A 17,953-nucleotide genomic window follows, 5' to 3' on the forward strand; every position below is an offset into this window, starting at 1 on the left:
GGTGGGTGCCTATAGTCCCAGCTACTCAGGAGGCTGAGTTGGCAGGAAGGCTTGAGCCTGGGAGGCAGAGGTTGCAGTGAACCAAGATCGCACCACTGCACTCCAGCTTGGGTGACAGAGTGAGACTCTGTCTCAGAAAAATAAAAATAAAAATCCAAAACCTGTATCAGTCAATCATGAAGTCACTTATTACACATTCCCCTAATATCTGTTAATTCATGCAAATGTAATATGGAATCCTAAGCATCTATCTTATCCATCTGAGTGAATTCACAGGGGCAAGAAAAACATGGTCTACCATTCAAATGGTTGCTTATTACTATGTACATTCATTTAGTTTGATCACAATGCAAGCTTGATTTCTTTTCTCTAAGAGTTTAAGGAGCAATTTTTCTTTTTGACCCCTGTCCTTTTGTTAACTGTCCCTGACTAATCACTCAAACGATATAGGTTTTGTTGTTTTGACAGAAGTGAAAAGACTTTCTAAATAATTATTTCAGTTTTTCTTGCTTTAAAAGTAGAATAAAGGGTGAACAGACAACAGTTAGGAAAGTGAAAGAAATGGGAATTTAAAAAAATTAGCGAGACTTGGATTGTTCTAGTTTTCAAAAATCATCATAATGCATTTAGTAGTAATAGTTGTAGTAGGAGGAGCAGCTTGAATGTTTCAACATGAAACCCAGAAGAGCCTCGTGGTCCCTACTTGCATTTTAAACTAACGCTCCCTCAGCTTTATGACTGAGGCAAATATTTAGTAAGCCTCAGATTGTGTTGCAGCAGTTTGGGGTAGAAAGACTGCCACGTGGTCACAGGTATGTATGATAAAGGGAAACTGTTGTATGTATAATGTATGGAGAGGAGGAAATAATGGAACATGGAAACAGATGACTTTGGTATTTTGTTCATGGGCCTAACTAATGATGTTGCTCAGATTCCACAGTTAGGGGTCAGTGTGAGTTGGTGACGGCATTGACCTAGGACTCCATGTACAGACCTAAAACACTCTAGGAGAAAATATGTTTATAGGCCGGGTGCAGTGACTCACGCCTGTAATCTCAGCACTTCAGGAGGCCAAGGCGGGGAGATCACTTGAGGTCAGGAGTTCAAGACCAGTGTGGCCAACATGGCAAAACCCCATCTCTAGTAAAAATACAAAAATTAGCTGGGTGTGGTGGCAGGCACCTGTGGTCCCACCTACTCGGGAGGCTGAGGCAGGAGAATTGCTTGAACCCAAGAGGCAGAAGTTGCAGGGAGCTGAGATTGTGCCACTGTACTCCAGCCTGGGCAAGAGAGACTCCCACTCAAAAAAAAAAAAAAAAAATGCTTACAGGATACAGTGATTCGAGGTCATACTAAAAAGACCATCAGATCCTAGCTGTTGGATCAGATATTTATTTCACTAATAAAAAGATTAAAAGCCGGGTGAGATAGTTCACACCTGTAATCTCAGCACTTTGGGAGGCTGAGGTGGGAGGATTGCTTGAGCCCAGGAGTCCAAGACTAGCCTGGGCAACACAGAGAGACCATGTCTCTACAAAAAAAATTTAAAACATAGCCAGCCATGGTGGTGCATGCCTGTTTTCCCAGCTACTTGGTGGGCTGAGGCAGGAGGATCGATTGAGCCTGGGAGGTTGAGGCTGCAGTTAATTGTGATTATGCCACTGCAACTGCACTCCAGCCTGAGCAGCAGAGCAAGACCCTGTGGAGAAAGAGGAGAGAGAGGGAGAGATTAAACACATTAAAGGTACAAGCATTTTCTACAACTTCTCAAATTATTATTTAAAAAAGGCAAAAAGTGACTATGTATGTCTGGTGGGGGTGCTAAACAAGGTGAGAATGACACCCCATCATACTAAGGACCTCCATTTACCAGACTGGTGGGTGTCATCCATACAGAATTGGAGAAAGGGTTATATCCTGCTTTTGCTAATGATTTATAAGGTGGGCACTTACACTCAAAATCTGATAGCCCTTATTTCCAGCCCTTCTTCCATTTTACCTACTTGGACTCCTGCTCAAAAATATCCAGTGCTTCTCCATTGCTTTTGGAAATAGATGTAAATACTTCTGCTGGGCAGTAAAGACTCTCCCCCGTCCAGGCCCGATCTGTTTGTCTAAACATATTTTGTATTAACTGTTGTCTAACACCTGGCCCCAGTCGGAGGCAGGGGCATCCCTAGGGCACGGCCATTCCACGTGCCATGTCCACTTTTCATTCCCAGCCCTAAGCCTTTCCTCTTCTCCTCCACATATCCAATCCCAGTGCTGCCATGGGCAGAACTCAGTGTCTCCAAGTCCACCTCCACATAGCAGTCTGGCTCCCTCCAAAGTTCAAGAGAATTGGTTGGTGGATGGTCTGACGGGTGCAGTTGCATGGTGCCCCACATTCAGAAGGACCATGGGTCTGGGCTCCTCTGTCTAGACTCAGATGCTGGTGCATTCTGGCCTTACTCATGTAACAAGTATTTACTGAACCGCAAGTAAGTGCCAGGCACTGTTCTAGACACACTCTCAGTGAACAAAACAGTATCAGTGAACAAAACAGACAATGACTTTGTGAAACTTACATTCTAATAGAAAGAATCAGACCATATAAAATGAATCAGACCATATAAAATGAACTTTAAAAACAAGTAAATAATAAGTGATGTTAGAAGAGAATAAATGCTATGCAAATATAGCAAAATAAGATAAGGGCAGGGATTCTTATCCTAGAGTTCCAGACTCATAGTGGGTTCATGGATAGAATTCAAGGGATCTGTGAACTTGGATAGAGGGCAAAGTGACACGTTTATTTTCATTAATCTTAAACCTTCAAACCTGACTGTAGGCAACCAACCTCAGAAGCCACAGCACTATCTATAACTTTGCTACCAATTGAAATCACAGATATTTTGTATCAGATTGACAATTGTTGCAGATTTCTTGAACTGTTGTTTACATTCATCACCACTTTGTAGCTATTGGACCTGTGGTTAAATCTTGATATGCAATGTATCAGTAAAGAAACATACATTCAGTAACTATTTCTCAAAATTGTATCAATAAAGAAATACACATTTAGTAACTGTATCTCAATATAATTAGCTTCTTTTGTAGTCTTATGTGTTTTTATTCAATGCATTTAAAAACATTATTCTGAGAGGGTAATCCCAGGCTTCACCAGACTGCAGAAGGAATCCACACGAAAAAGAAAAAAGGTTGAGAACACCAGGTAAGGAAAAATGGGGTGCAGTAGAGGACAGCGTGGGTGGAGGGGCAAGTTGCGATATTAAATAGGGTGGTCAGGTTAGGTTTCACGCCTAATGCCCTTTGGACCAAAGTTCCTACTGCTTGCTCTCCTTGGCCATCTCAGTCATTGCCTTGGCTTTGCACAACCATCAGACTCAGGAACCCGGTGGTGCCATCTTGTTAGTCACCACGCTCTCAGCTGCCCACCACCTTCCCCTCTCTGGCTATTTAACACAGGACTTAACATTCAGAAGTTTGTAATGAGTGTAATAATGTCAATAGAGCACAAAGAAATTCAAGGATTTTTTTTTAAATCTTACCTGTTGTTGTTCTGCCTTCTATTTAAACATCCAACTCAACCAGACAAACTATCTCAAATCAGCCAGGCGGTCCAGGCAGTACATGTCTCCTAAAGAAAAGATAAGCAAAGCATCAGCAGCTTCTGAAAGTTGATGAAGTGTACCACCTAGGGCAAGTGGAATGCGAGCTGAAGATATTGCCATATTCCAAAGGAAATTCTTTAAAAATTCAAATTCATCCCGGGAGGCGGAGCTTGCAGTGAGCTGAGATCCGGCCACTGCACTCCAGCCTGGGCGACAGAGTGAGACTCCGTCTCAAAAAAAAAAAAAAAAATTCAAATTCATGCATAAGAAAATCCTCAGAATTCTGACAAAAGATTCTTTGTGTGTTTTTTTTTAACTTACACTTTGAGGTTGGCGAATTATTTTTAAAAGATCTATACACAGACTGTGATAAAACACTATAAGGAAATCACAAAACTAAATTCTTCCTTAAAATGACTAAGATGTTGTTAGCTGTAGGTAATGGGATCCTTGCTAAAGGTGTCTTTGTAAAGACAGCTCTCTTCTCAATAAGGCTGGAGGTCAGTGGTTCCAAGGCCAGTTTACTTCCTCACCTGCAAGATGTCACTAATTGATCCCACCCAAAGCATCCCATCCTACTATGATATGGCTGAAGAAGAGGGAAAGGAAATGGACCGCCTCTTCCCGTGGAACACACCTTTGTGAGAAAGGAGACACTTTCTCAGAAGTCTCCAAGTTTTACCTTTTATCTCATTGGGCCACATGACTACCAATGGAAACATGACTGATTTGCTGCCACTGACTTAGACCAATCATAATTTCCTTTCTTGGGCAGGTACATTACTGCCTAAATAAAATCAGAGTCCTACAACTGAGGAAGAAGGCACCGAGCTAGGGAGCAGACAACCACATGTGTCTTCCACATAGAGTGAAAAGCTTCTGGATTATATGGGAAAAAAGAAAAGAAAAGAAAAAAGAACACTAGGCTTAAAAAATAAAATTAAGCTTTGAAGTTATTTGAAGTAAAAGGTCTACCTGTGAAACTTTTCACTAAAATAATAACAGGTAATCCCAAAACTAAATTCTTCCTTGCATTCTATCACTTAATTATTATATTCCCAGAACTGTTCAAAGCTGTCTAGAAGTATACCCTTTCTCATGGATTCAGTACACATTTATGATCTCTTTCATATCTGACACTATGGTGTTTTGTTGCCTTGTATAGTTTATCTTCCACTTCCTTCACATGAATAATTTCTACTGAAGAGGTAGACATTATTATCCCACTGTATAGATGAGAAAACTGAGGTGCAGAGAAATGAAATCATTTCCCTATCATCATCCAGTTAAAAGTGATGGACCTAATTTTCCTGATGGTCAGTCCCTCTTTCACTGCTCCCATAGAGGGAAAGGTGAGACATTTAAAAAACAAACAAACAAACAAAACCTGTAATACTAGATAGGAAAAAAACGAATGCAGCAGAAACAGACCTAAAATATGCTTTGGGGAGAATAAAGGATACATTACCTCTGGGGATGTGGGCTGGGGGACAGGAAGGGCTTCATGAAGAAAATAGCATGTGAACTAGGTCTTAAAGGATGGGGAAGACGTGGAGCTCAGGACACTCTGGGCAGAGAGGCTGGCGTGTACAAAGACAAAGATGTGCAGCTATTGTTTAGGGTGCATGAGAGGCAAGAGTGGGAAATGAGATTGGGAAGTGAATTTTGGGCAGATCACGATGGGATTTAGGTGATGAAGGTTATGAAGGTTATTGTGCAGGTAATATGGTGACTCTGAACATCTCTGAGCAATGGTATGCAGTGCGCAGGAAGACACTGTTGTCAACAATGAGTTATGTTAATTAAAGAAGAGGGACAGACTGGAGTCAGGAACACCTGTTAAAAAAAATAGCACACTAGCCCAAGGAGGAGGTGGGGATAGGCTGAATCAGGTACTGCCAGTAGAAATGAGGAGTGGCCTGTAATTCCAGCACTTTGGGAGGCCGAGATGGATGGATCACAAGGTCAGGAGATCAAGACCATCCTGGCTAACACAGTGAAACCCCGTCTCTACTAAAAAATACAAAAAAAAAAGAAAACTAGCCGAGCGAGGTGGTGGGCCCCTGTAGTCTCAGCTACTCGGGAGGCTGAGGCAGGAGAATGGCGTAAACCTGGGAGGCAGAGCTTGCAGTGAGCTGAGATCCGGCCACTGCACTCCAGCCTGGGCGACAGAGCGAGACTCTGTCTCAAAAAAAAAAAAAAAAAAGAAAGAAAGAGGAGTGGAAGAATGTGAAAAGCTCTCACAACAACAACAACAATAACAACACAATGGGTCCTGGCGGTTGACCTGCAATGGCTGGAGCTGAAGGACTAGGAGGTGGTTATTGTTTACCAGAAGCAGGTTTGGGAGGAGATGAGTTCCATTTGGTAGAGGTGTCCAGAAAGCAGGTGGAAACGTGGGACAAGAGCTAAGGAGACTATGTCAATTCAAATACCAGCCTCAGAGATCTAGAGATGAGCTTGCCAAGAGAACAAGCAGAAAGGGAACAGAAAAGAGCTTAGATTCAGTCCATCAAGAAAGAGGGTGAAGGGAGAAGGACATGGCCCCTAAATGATCAGGTCTCTCTCTTCTTAGTTCCCTCCTTTAGCCCCTTAGCCTCTCCCTCCACACCAGCAGTTATGGAACTGCTTTGTGTAAATGTATCCCCTAGGGAGTAAATTCAAAATACAGATTGCTGGGTGCCACCCCCAGAGATTCCTGAGTCAGTGGGTTTGGGGTTCTGCCTGAGGAGTCTGCGTCCTTAGAAGGCCCCTTCGATGCAGGCAGTCCGAGGACCACACTTCGAGAAATGCTGCCATGTAACCTCTCCCTGTGTGATCTCACCTCCTTCTGTGGATGAGCCACCCATTATATACTTACTGATGACTCAAAATAATCTCTATCTCCCATTAAAAACTCTTGGCTGAGCTCCAGTCCTGTACACCCACCTGGCAACTGAGTATCCCTATCTGAATATCTCATCGGTACTTTAGACTCAACATGTTCAAAACTGAATTCATTTTTCCTCACACCTGGTGCATTCAGAATACAGTACCAGTTCTTCAGCTTGGCATACAATCTCCAGCGTCATTCTCGACCACTGTCTCAGCCTTGCTTTGCGTGTTTAGCAATATTATAATTTCTTACAGATCCTGGACACTCATACCTATCCTATATGCTGTTCCCTGCTAGAACTCACAGTACCGGACACAGACGTGCCACTTCCCCTGCCCCAAACACACTCCTTGCCATTTGTCCATCTGTACTATCTTTTGACCATGTGCATCTTTTTTACTGCTGCACTCATTACAGTGTATCATGCTCCTTGCTTAGTGGTTTTTCTTTGAACTTGAGCTCCTTGAAAGCCAGGGCTATGGCTTATTCCCTTTTATACTCCCAGCTCCTGCTATAGAATCTAGCACATAGTAAGCTGTAGCTAAACATTTGGTGAATTGACTTTCTCGGGAAGAAAGAAAAAGAAAGAAAGAAAGAAAGAAAGAAAGAGAGAGAGAGGAAGGAAGGAAGGAAGGAAGGCAGGCAGGCAGACAGGCAGGCAGAAGGAAGGCAGGCAGGCAGAAGGAAGGAGGGAAGGAAGGAGGAAGGGAGGGAGGGAAGGGAAGGGAAGGGAAGGGAAGGGAAGGGAAGGGAAGGGAAGGGAAGGGAAGGGAAGGGAAGGGAAAGCAAGGCAAGGCAAGGCAAGGGAAGGAAAGGGAGGCCAGAAATATTGGGAAAAAAACCCAAAAACCTAAACAAGCATGTGAAGGGAGGAAGGACTAGAAATATTGAAAAACAAAAACAAAAACAAAACAAAAACTAAACAAACATGTGAAGGATGTGAAAGAGAAGGGACTGAGCCAAGAAGAGTGAGGTGATTAACAGCGTTTAACTCATGTTTGCTTAGAGATCAAGCAGAGGAGGAACTGAGAAAGGGCACCCGATTTGGCATCCAAGAAGCCACTGGCAACCTCAGAGCAAACAGTGAGTGCTAACTGCCCTCTGCCAGGACGGTCAAGCCCCTCCAGGGGTTGCCACATAGGAGCAAGCTCTTTCATGTCAGTGGGAGGAAACCTCACAACTGAAACTACACACTGCACAGAAACGCGCAGGTCCACTTATTCATGACTGAGGTAGGCTTAACTTGGCTTAACAGGACCTGTAGGCTTTCAAAAGAGCTCTCCTCGTTCTACCTTTATTTCTACCTCCACCCTCAAGCTGCTTTCTGCACCATTTCTACCTAGTCTGTCCAAGTTCAGCCTGGACCGCAGGTCAGGGAAACCAAACTATTACCTTCCTCCCATCATCACAGAAATTTCTCTGCAGGGTTGGGTTGCTTCTCTGAACTGCTTCTCGTGTGCAGATCCATCCTAATCTGCCATTCCCACAACCTCCAACAAAATCGCCCTACCTTCTGTGCATCTACATTACAGCTTCTTTTCATTCATGGGCTGATTTCACTTTTTTTTTTTTTTTGCCATAATTCCTTTCTGCTGAATGCTCTTACAGCATCGCTTTGCTTTTCCTGCACCCCTGTTCAGGTGTCTGATCATTTTCCTTCGAGGAGCAGAAGCAGAAAATGAATGATGTTTCCCTATTCCCCTGATTTTGCCAGTGTAATTTCTCCAAGACTGCCATTTCCACAATCAGATTCCCTTCACTCTGCCAAGCCTCGCTCTCCCCTTTGCCCTTAAAGCCACAGCTCTATTGTTCCTCATTTGAATGCAATGTCTACTCTTTTAAATTCTCTGTGAGTGTAATGTCTTGTCACTGAAGCTTTCAGTTAAAGAGTTTTGTTATTAAATACTACTGTGTTACATATTGTATCATTGAAACCGATCAAAGGTTTAAAGCAGAAAGACAAGGTAATTTCTTAAGAATAATCCAAACAAAAATAGGTCTCTACTATGACTTGTTAAGAAACAGAATTAAAAGAAAAAGAGAGGAAGAAGAAACAAAGAATGTATGGAAAAGATAGAAAGATACAAAGAAAAAGAAAATTAGACACATAGTCAGAAAGAGAAGAAAATAGAGATAGAGTAAGAGACCAAAAGAGAGGTGTGATATCAAAAGACAGAACTTGAGACAGTGACCTACCTCCCCCAGGCACATCCTCGAGAGATAAACCACAGGCTCGGACATGGAAAATAAGGAGCTGTCAGGAAAATAAAAGCAACATACACCAAGTGAGAATAAGATATGAGCCACACAGACATCATGCTAAGAATACCCTGAGAGTAACAGAGACATACACACCTAAATGCATACACCAAAAAGAGGGTTATCTCTATCCTGTGGCCTTGAAGATATTGTTATGTTGTGCAGCTTCACAACTATAGGCATACATGAAAAAAAAAAAAAGACCCTTCGTTCCATGTCCTGTAAGCAAAATGAACTTGAAATAAGGTCAAAGCTCCCCCATGTTCACTCTACCAACTCCCAAGAAAGATATGACTTGCACCATTTTGTAGAAAGGCAAATTAAGGAGAGGTAACGGTATAGATGGTTACTATATCCTTTCCAGTTTTCTTGCCTTTATTATTGTTCTTCAATGCACCCTGAAATTAAACGGTATTTTAGCAATGTAGAGTTCCATGTACTGTAAAAAAAAAAAAAAAAAGTGATTTTTTTAAATGATTGATTAAACTCCTTAGAACACTGACTGCTAATGTGTTTATTAAATAAATAAAATACAATGCACACTATCTCTAGCCAAATGGGACAGCTCCCAGAACCCTGTCATTGTCTCAGGCCATGACTGGCAATGCCCTCTCTGCTTGGAGTACTCTCTGGTTCTCTTTTCTGGTACCTCCCTAGCCCTCCCCATCCTTCTACTATCACCACCCATAAAACAGGACACATATTCAGGTGGAATTTAAGAAACCCGTATTTCCCTCCAAACTAGTTTCACCAAAGTCACTAATGCAATTCTCGTTGCTAAATCCAATGGATGCCTTTCTGCCCTCCCCAACCCCCCGCTTTTTTTTGAGGTGGAATTTAGCTCTTGTCGCCCAGGCTAGAGTGCAACGGTACTATCTTGGCTCACTGCAACCTCTGGCCCCTGGGTTCAAGTGATTCTCCTATTTCAGCCTCCCAAGTAGCTGGGATTACAGGCACCTGCCACCACGTCCAGCCAATTTTTTGTGTTTCTAGTAGAGACGGAGTTTCATCATGTTGGCCAGGTTGGTCTCAAACTCTTGACCTCAGGTAATCTGCCCACCTCGGCCTCCCAAAGTGCTGAGATTACAGGCGTGAGCCACAGCACCCAGCTGCCTTTCTGCTTTTATCTGACGTGGGCCTCTCAGTATCATGCAGCACTGTTGACCTCGCTGGGATGTTGAGGAATCCCCCTGTCCTGGCTGTCCTCCAACTTCTCTGCCATCTCGTCCATGTGGAGCTCTTTTTCCTCTTCCCATGCCTCAAATACTGGTACTCTCCAGGCTCTGTCGCAGATCCTCTCTCCTCCCAGCTCCCATGCTCTCCTTCAGTGACATTTCACTGTTAGGTTTATACCTTGCTGCCACTTGATTGCAGTCCCCAGAGGGAAAGGAGACAATTAGTATACTCAGTCTGCCAATTCATGAAAGAAAATCTAAGCTCATTTCAAGAATATTTTTCCATTATATCATACCAACTACGCTAGCTCAATTGAATGCATGTTTTGCATCTCATGGATACAGCTTCAGTCATAGCGGCCTGAAAAGAAAATAGGCCTCTATCCGTATGGCTCCATCTTGTTCCCCTTTCATGGGACTCTATTTCCTTGCCCAAGATGGTTCCCTTCTTATGGGGAGGAGACTACCTGTAAAATGTTTTCAGTTGACACAAGTGATATTCATTTTAAGATTGCCTAGAATCACTCACTGCTAGACAGCAGCTGGGATGGACTTAGAGGGCATGAACACTGGTCAGTGCTGAGTTTAGAGGCAGTCCTGTAAAGCAGGGACCTTGCTCCAAGACGCTGCCAGTCCAGTTATGAACACAGGGTACCTACACAGAAGACAAGAGTCAGCCATCTAGGGTAGGGGTATGCTGTGGACAACAGAGCGTGAGCAACAGGCAGGAAATATTCTGTGAGCCTAAGGAAAGATGAGACAAAAGTCAGTGGGGCTGGTCACAGGGAGGAGTCAGAATAATAATAACTTTTATTGAATCCCTACTATATGTCTGCCCTCTATACAAAACTCTCTCTGTAATCTAACCCAGCCTCAGGGGCTGTGAAGAGGACAATATGAAATGCCTTTTATCAAGTTCTTAGTGTTGTGCTGGACACAATGGGGCATGCAACAAATTGCAGCTATCATCCATTCAACAAATACGTGTGCAGTACTCACCATGCATTAGGCAATGCACAGTTACTGGACATACAATACAAAGCAAGAAAAACATGGTTTCTGTCCTTACTGAGCTTACAGTCTAGAGATGCCTTGTCCAAAATGGTAGCCACTAACCACCCATAGTTATTAAAATTAAAAATTCAGTTCCTCAGTCATACTAGCCACATTTCATGGGCTCCACAGACATAAGTGGCTACACTGCCATTATGGCAGCAAGTTCTAATGGTCAGCACTAGAAAGGGGCAGAGAGACATGTATGTAGGGTATGTATGTAATAGGGAGTTACATACCTGTCTGGTGAAGGCTATGATAGAGATTTATATATGCAAAAGGAGAACACTACTATTGTTCTCCTTCTCATAATCAATATACAGACACTGAGGCTCAGAGAGGTTAAGCAATTTGACCAAGATCACATAGTTAAGTGGAAGAGCTAGGATTTGAACCTAGGTCTGACTTACTCCCATGCTATCTTGGGCTGTTTTGTGGAGGAGGTGATCCAGGCACAGGTAGAATCTGGTTAAAGAGAGAAGATGGAGAAGGCACCCCTCTGGGAAAATGGGTGCGAAAGTGACAGCTTGGGCAAAGGCACAATGACAGAGATGGGTGAGGCTGGCAGTGGGCTACAAGTAAACCAGTCTGGCTAGAAAAGTAGTGACTTGCTGAACTCATGTCCTTAGAAAGCTAAGTCAGGACTCACCTGCCTTGATGAAAAGCCAAGGCGCTAGAAAACTCAGCCCCACCTGCAGAGCTTGAGTCCTTAGAGGATGTTAGCTAGGAGCGTGGCATGGCCAGAACCACATATTATGAAGATGGCAGTATTTAGGATGACCTGGGCCAAGACTAAAGTTAAAGATTGCAGGGAGGATAGAAGAGAAAGAGATAAATGACAGGTGTGGAGCAAAGAACACTAGAGTGGGAGCCACGAGACCTGTTCCTAAGCTTCAATACTGTGTGACATTGGGCAACAGATTTTACTTCTCTGGACTCCATTTCTTCCATTCTAAAAGGGTAGGGCTGGCCCAGATGACCTCTGAGGTCCCTTTTAGCAACAGTAGTCTAGGATTCTGCAAATGTGAATGGCATTAAGTTAAGAGAAGGGGTAGGAAGTGTAGCATTGATTATGGGGGCAAGGAAGATGGCAGAGTCCAAGATCACACAGACGAAGAGGTCGTGATGTGCCACTAACAAAATGTTAAAGAGTTTGCCTTTTTTGCTGGGGGGGGGGGGGGGGGGCGGGGCGGGAAATGGAGGATGGGAATGAAAGATGGAGACCGGAAAGGATAAGAAGTAGTGAGAAAATCACGGGGTTGTTTTTAAGAATGTCATACAGTATTAGAGATCATTATTTTACACCTTAAAAAGATAGCTTTTCAACTTTTTTAAACCCACGATTTACAGTCGGAAATAAAATTGACATCATGGTCTAGTACACTTGTCCAGTACCTATAATCGAAACAAAAGGTTTATGAAACAATAGTTGCCCTTACTAAGGGCAATGGACTCTAATATTTTCTATTGGATTCCATGTCATTCTTTTTGAAAGCCGGTTGCCTTCTGCTGCATTTATTTTATGATCTATTACTGTATCACGACCCACAGTTTTAAAAACAGTGCCTAAGAGGAGACTCAACAAGTCTTCCTAAGTTGGAGGGGATGGCAGGGCATCCTATCCAAGCATCCGGGAGGCAGCTGCAGAAGCAAACCTGGAGATGCTCCGGGCTGGGGAGAGTTTGGAGAGTGTTTAGCGAAAACCCTGATAGGAGAGAGCGCTGTGAAAAGCGAGGACCCAGACAGCTGTGAGCGCCCCTTCAGTGATGGAGGGGGGACCCTCGGGACAGTGAAGACACGAGGAGGCGAAGATCAGGGTGACGTCGAAGCCAGACTCCGGCAGGAACCCAGCGACCACCCCGGGGGCTGCATTTCCGCGGCGTGCACGGTAGGGCTTCGGTGCCTCTGACCTCGCGTGGCTTTCCGAAGCTCCTCCACTCACCCACCCTCCGAGCACGGCGCGCGCCCACTCCTTCATTCATTCATTCCACTTCTAACTCCGTGAGCGCCCACCGGCTGTGAGATGGGAGAGCCACTTTGCCAGCCCGGGGCTCTCTTTCGGGTCGGTTCCCTCCCCGCCAGCACACGCGCGCACCCTCGCACCTGGGCACACACGCGCGCGCGTGCACACACACACACACACACACACACACACACACAAAGTTCTGGGGGCCCCTCTGCGGACCAGCTCAGCTGCGCTGGGCTCGGAGCCCTGCTCCCGCCGGGTCCAGGCCGGCCCTCTCACCCGCTACCCGGGGCCCGCCCCGCGCCCAGTCCCCCCGCGCTGCGCGGCAGCCCCTCCCGGCGCGGTCCCCTCGGGCCGCCGGCGCGGCTCTGCCCTTCGGCTCGGCCTTCCCCGCCTCGCATCCGTGCCATCGGCGCTCGATTGCGCGCGGACTCCCTGTGGCTCTCCCGGCCCCGCGCCCCGCCCCCGCCCGCCGCCCCCCTCCGCCAGCAACTTTTGCGGAGCCCCCGCGCCCAGCCATGCTGAGCTGAGCCCCGCCGGCCCTGGCCGCGCGCTGCCCCCGGCTCCCGCCCCTCCGCGGACCCGCTCGGGGGCCGCGGCCGCTCGGCGCCTCGGCCTCGGCCGCTCCGCCCGCCTGGCCGCCCCGAGCCCCGAGCCCCGAGCCCCCCGCGCCGGGCCCGGGCGGCAGCGGCGGCGGCGGCGGCGGCGGCGCGCCCGGCCCCCTCCCCCGGCGCCGGCCACGGGAGGCGGTGATGCGGGCGCGGGCGGCCTCGGCTGCGCCGAGAGCGGAGACACAGGCTCAAGATGGCAGATTCCGACTGAGGCTGGGGGGGCCGAGCTCGCGCGCCGCTTTCCCGTCCCCGTTGCCATGAACCGCGGACACCCCGGCCCCGATGGCCCCCGTGTACGAAGGTAAGGGGCGCCCGGCCCCGCCGACCCCGCGCCCGCCGCCCGCCGCGGCCCCCGCAGCTTTGTTCTGCCCGCGGCCCCGCGCCCGCAGCCCCCGGCGCCCGCCCCAGCCCCCACCCGGGGCCCGAGGGGGCCGCGACCCCCTCCCTCGCCCGGAAGATGACCGGGACCCGGCGTCGGCAGGGTCCTGCTTCCAGGGCGGGGAGAGGGACCGGGGGCGCAGGAGGGGAGGGGGCGTGTGCGAGGGTGGGCGGCTGCCCGCGGAGGGCAGGGGCGCCGGGGAAGGCGGACCGGTGACTGTGCTTTTTATTTATTTGCGATAAATGAAGGTGATGCGGCTCAGCTTCCACCGCCCCCCCACATTACCTTTCGGAGCACCTCCTTTCCACTTCGCTCTCCGCCCCGCGCCCCTTCCCATTTCTCTCCGCGCCCACCCCACGCTCCTTTATTCTCCGCGAGCCTCCGATTTTGGGGGGGCTGTGGAATCGGAATGCACGGGGCTAGGTGGGGAGAGAGATGAAAAGTCCATGTCAGAGCCAGGCAGAACAATGAAATAGGCGAAAATCTCCCCGCATTAGCGTGTGGAAGGGGACGTGGACTTTGGGTTTTCCAGCCGGGGGAGCGGCGGAGACGTTTTTCTGGCTCGGTCTGGGTCGACCTGTGTTGTGCACCTTCACCTGGCGTCGGGGTGTTTTTCCCCATTTGCCTTTAGCAAGAAAGAAAAGAACGCAAGGCAGAAAAGCAGTAGGTCTGCCTCGCACACTGTCTTTCGTTTCTCTTCAGTCCGTTCTGTCAGCTTCCAGCCAGAAAGCAACCCAGAATCAACTAAGTTTTTACACTTCGATGTGTTTTTGTGTGCTTGTAGTAGGAGAAATTTTAAACCCAAGTGTATCTGATTTTTCAGTCGTTTCATCGTGTAAATGTTTGTCTCATGAAATCATTGAAATCACAGCCTTCACATACTTTTAGTGTGGGTCCCCCTGGCTTTCTTTCGGTTTTGTTCAGATATTCTGTGGATGAAATCGCAAATGAGAGGGGACAGGGTTTGTGTGGCACAGAGGAGGGCGCGAGGGGGGAATGTAATCCGCCTGTAAATCCGGAGAACAGTTGTGGCCAGTGAGACAGGGAAGGCGTTAATAGTTTTATCTCTGTTATAAGAGGCTGATTAAAAAAAAAAAAAAACTTATCTGAAAAGAAAATCTGTTATTAGAGTCAGGGCTCCAAATGAATTAGGTTTCTGGCCGGAATAAAGTTACCAGTCAGGCCCTGGATAACGAGGCTGTAAATAACCTATGGACTGTAAATATTTTTTTTCAGACTCTCTTAGAAACAAAGGGACTGTTTAGAAGGCAACAGAGAGATGTTATTCCAGGGGCTTTCCTCTTTGATTCTGAAGAACACAAGGTCCATTTAACCATTCGACAAAACAAAACGAAATTTCTGATCACTCCACCACGCAGAATAGAACATGCCGGTGGACATGTGAACATGCGGGAGAACCCATGTCGGGCGTTCATTGTTCATCTACGTCTACAGGAGGGGGCTACAGTCAATGCTCCCACTGTCTAGAGTGTTAAAATGAAACAATTTTCTCTTTATTAAGTACCTCCTTGAGACTCCCTCTGCTGGACACTCCTGGTGAGTTGCGAGAAGGAACTTGGCATTGAATTCAGAACTATAGTAAACGGCTGGTTTCCCTGTTACTAGGGACCGGGTATGTGAGTTGGGGTGTATTTTGTCAACTTTGTGGAAAGCCATCTTGGGAACTGCACTGTTCTCCTCCTGCTCCTTTCATTCTAAATCCACATGGAATGTAGGCCATGCCCCCGAGGCTGAGACTTGGCTCTCCCCGTTCCTGCTACATTGTTCTTCCAGTTCTTTAGGCCAGATAAGAATTGCAGGTGTGTAGGGTGTTACGGTTTAAGAATAATCATGGATCTCAAAAGTCTCGTGAACTGTTTTTATTTGCCAGCCTTCCTTCCCTGTCTCAGGTGACCTCCGTGGTGGCCTCTTTCAGCCCTCGGTTTCCCTCCATCTTATCCATGTGCCTTCTTCATTATTCCTGTGCTGTGCACCCTTTTACTCCGGATGTTTCTCTGTGCACCTTTATAATTATTTTTCTAATCTTCTTCCCCATCCCACCTCAACTAGCCCACATCACTCTTCCAAAAGCCCAGGCCTGGGTGTTTTTGAAAGAGATTGTTGGATATGCTCTACAACAGGTGACCTCTAGAATCAAGGATTAGGTTGCTAGGACCCGCATTCACTCACTGATGAGTGTGCCAAGACTCTGATGACCTCCTTTCTCCCGCCGTGGTAACATCCGCTGGGTTCAGGAAACCTGATTTTTCCCCTATCTCAATCAGAACACATGGACTCCCTGTGTGCACACTAAATGAGCAGAGCTTTTCCCGTAGATTTCTATAAGAAGAGGGATTCCTTGTGGATTTTGAGCTCCTCTGTGCATGATTCTTCTCAGGAAAAGTGTAGTGACACAAGGGGGAATTGTTTCAACGGGGTGCTGCTGCACCAGGTTGGAATACCAGGTGAAGGCCCAGATGCATTAATGGAGCTTTCTGAACTGCCAGAGATTTAGACAGAAATGCTGTTTTTGAAACAAGGGGTATTTGATAATACGAATTAATGGGTGGCAAAGAGAATCAGTCTTCCTGGGCTTTCTTGAAGAATAGGTGTATAAATAGCATGTTAGTTTTTGGTGGTTTGGAACTGAACTTCTTATAAAAAAGGTTTATTTTCTTTAGAAGGTTAAACATTTGCCTTGTGATTGTATTTCCTCTATCAACTTGCTTAGCAAGGCTTTTTCAATATCTAGTGCAAAGGCCAACAACCAAGGTCTCTATTGCCATGGGTTCTGAATGAGAGGAGCCTGAATTCCAAGTTATTTGTGTTTTCCTCTCCCTGAGATATGCTGTGTTGATTACTATTGGCTTATGTAAAGGAACACTTCACAGACTTCCAAAAACTGTTCTGCTGCAATTCATCATCAGATAGACCTGAAGATGCCTATCTACCAAGCTGTCTACCAAGAAATGAGATTCGGAATCATCTTCAGTTAGCAGAGTTTGATGATACATGCCCTAAAATATCTGTTCCTGTGTTTAGGTTTTATATTTTAAAAATTAGTAAGTATAAATATTGCTTTTCTTCTCACCATATTTGAGTAGTAAGTAAGGTGCCTTAATCTTATCCTTGATTTCAGACAGTGTGCTATGATACTTGCATCAGAGAAACCTGAGTTTGAATCTAGCCATATGACTTTGGGCTTTATTGAATTGTGCAGGAACTCCATTAGAAACTAGTGCATGTAAAGTCCCTGGCCATAGTAAGCATCTTCTCAGTGTGTGTTAAATCCCTCTATCTTCTGAGATGCTTACAGGCATGATGACTCCAGGGAAAGAATAACCCACAAATAGTTTAGAAAACCAATAATAGCAACATCTCAATTATTAATCTCCTGCGATTCCCTTTCCAGTTTGGGCACCAGCAACAATAAACCCCCTATAGCCATAGAAGAAAGAACCTTCTTTTTACCCCCTCTGTGACCTTTCCAGATTCTTTATTTGCATTGAGCTTCTGCTAGTTTCAGGTAGAGAATTTCTCTTCTATTGTGGCACTTTCTGTGCTACTTGAAAAATGTGGAAATAAACTGCTGGGGCAGAGTTTCAGGGGCTGCAGCTGTGCCTCTTGGAAAGTATCCCCAGGTATGAAAGACTTTGCCCTTAACCAAGATCCGTTCCTAAACAAGGCAGCAGGCTGGGCAAGGGAGCACCCAGAGGTGGTTCACCAAGGGCCTCCTCCAAGGGGAGGCTCGTCGCCCACCACAAGCCAGGGTCTGCCTCATCATGCATTAAACATCATTTTCCTACAAAAGGCAATTTGGTGCTTTCTGTAAGCTACAGCGGCTCAGATTCTTTGTATTTTATGTTTTATATTTCTCTCTCTCTCTCTCTCCCTTCCTCCCATAGAGACCAGCAGTCTTGGTGAACCACCTTTGAGGTTTGTATGGAGCAAAGTAGTGATGATCAAGAGGGTGTGATATGTGAGCATTTCTTATTGTTCTCTGACCATGTAATTCGCCCAT

General features: G+C 46.2%; 1 protein-coding gene across 3 annotated transcripts in view; it reads left to right on the forward strand.

Annotated features, from left to right (window-relative positions):
* Window positions 1-13,399: 13,399 nt before the first annotated feature.
* HIPK2 (homeodomain interacting protein kinase 2) overlaps window positions 13,400-17,953 on the forward strand; it is a 221,726-nt gene continuing 217,172 nt past the window's right edge. Inside the window, exon 1 of one of the 3 annotated variants that reach the window (XM_033193363.1) lies at window positions 13,400-13,854. In XM_033193363.1, coding sequence (XP_033049254.1) covers window positions 13,836-13,854 — 19 coding nt within the window. In that variant the 5' untranslated portion in view covers window positions 13,400-13,835. The remainder of the gene's footprint in view (window positions 13,855-17,953) is intronic. The other 2 variants (XM_033193360.1, XM_033193358.1) reach the window with 2 other exon arrangements.

Source organism: Trachypithecus francoisi, unplaced genomic scaffold, assembly GCF_009764315.1.
Source record: "Trachypithecus francoisi isolate TF-2019V2 unplaced genomic scaffold, Tfra_2.0 Lachesis_group4, whole genome shotgun sequence".
NCBI lineage: Eukaryota > Metazoa > Chordata > Mammalia > Primates > Cercopithecidae > Trachypithecus > Trachypithecus francoisi.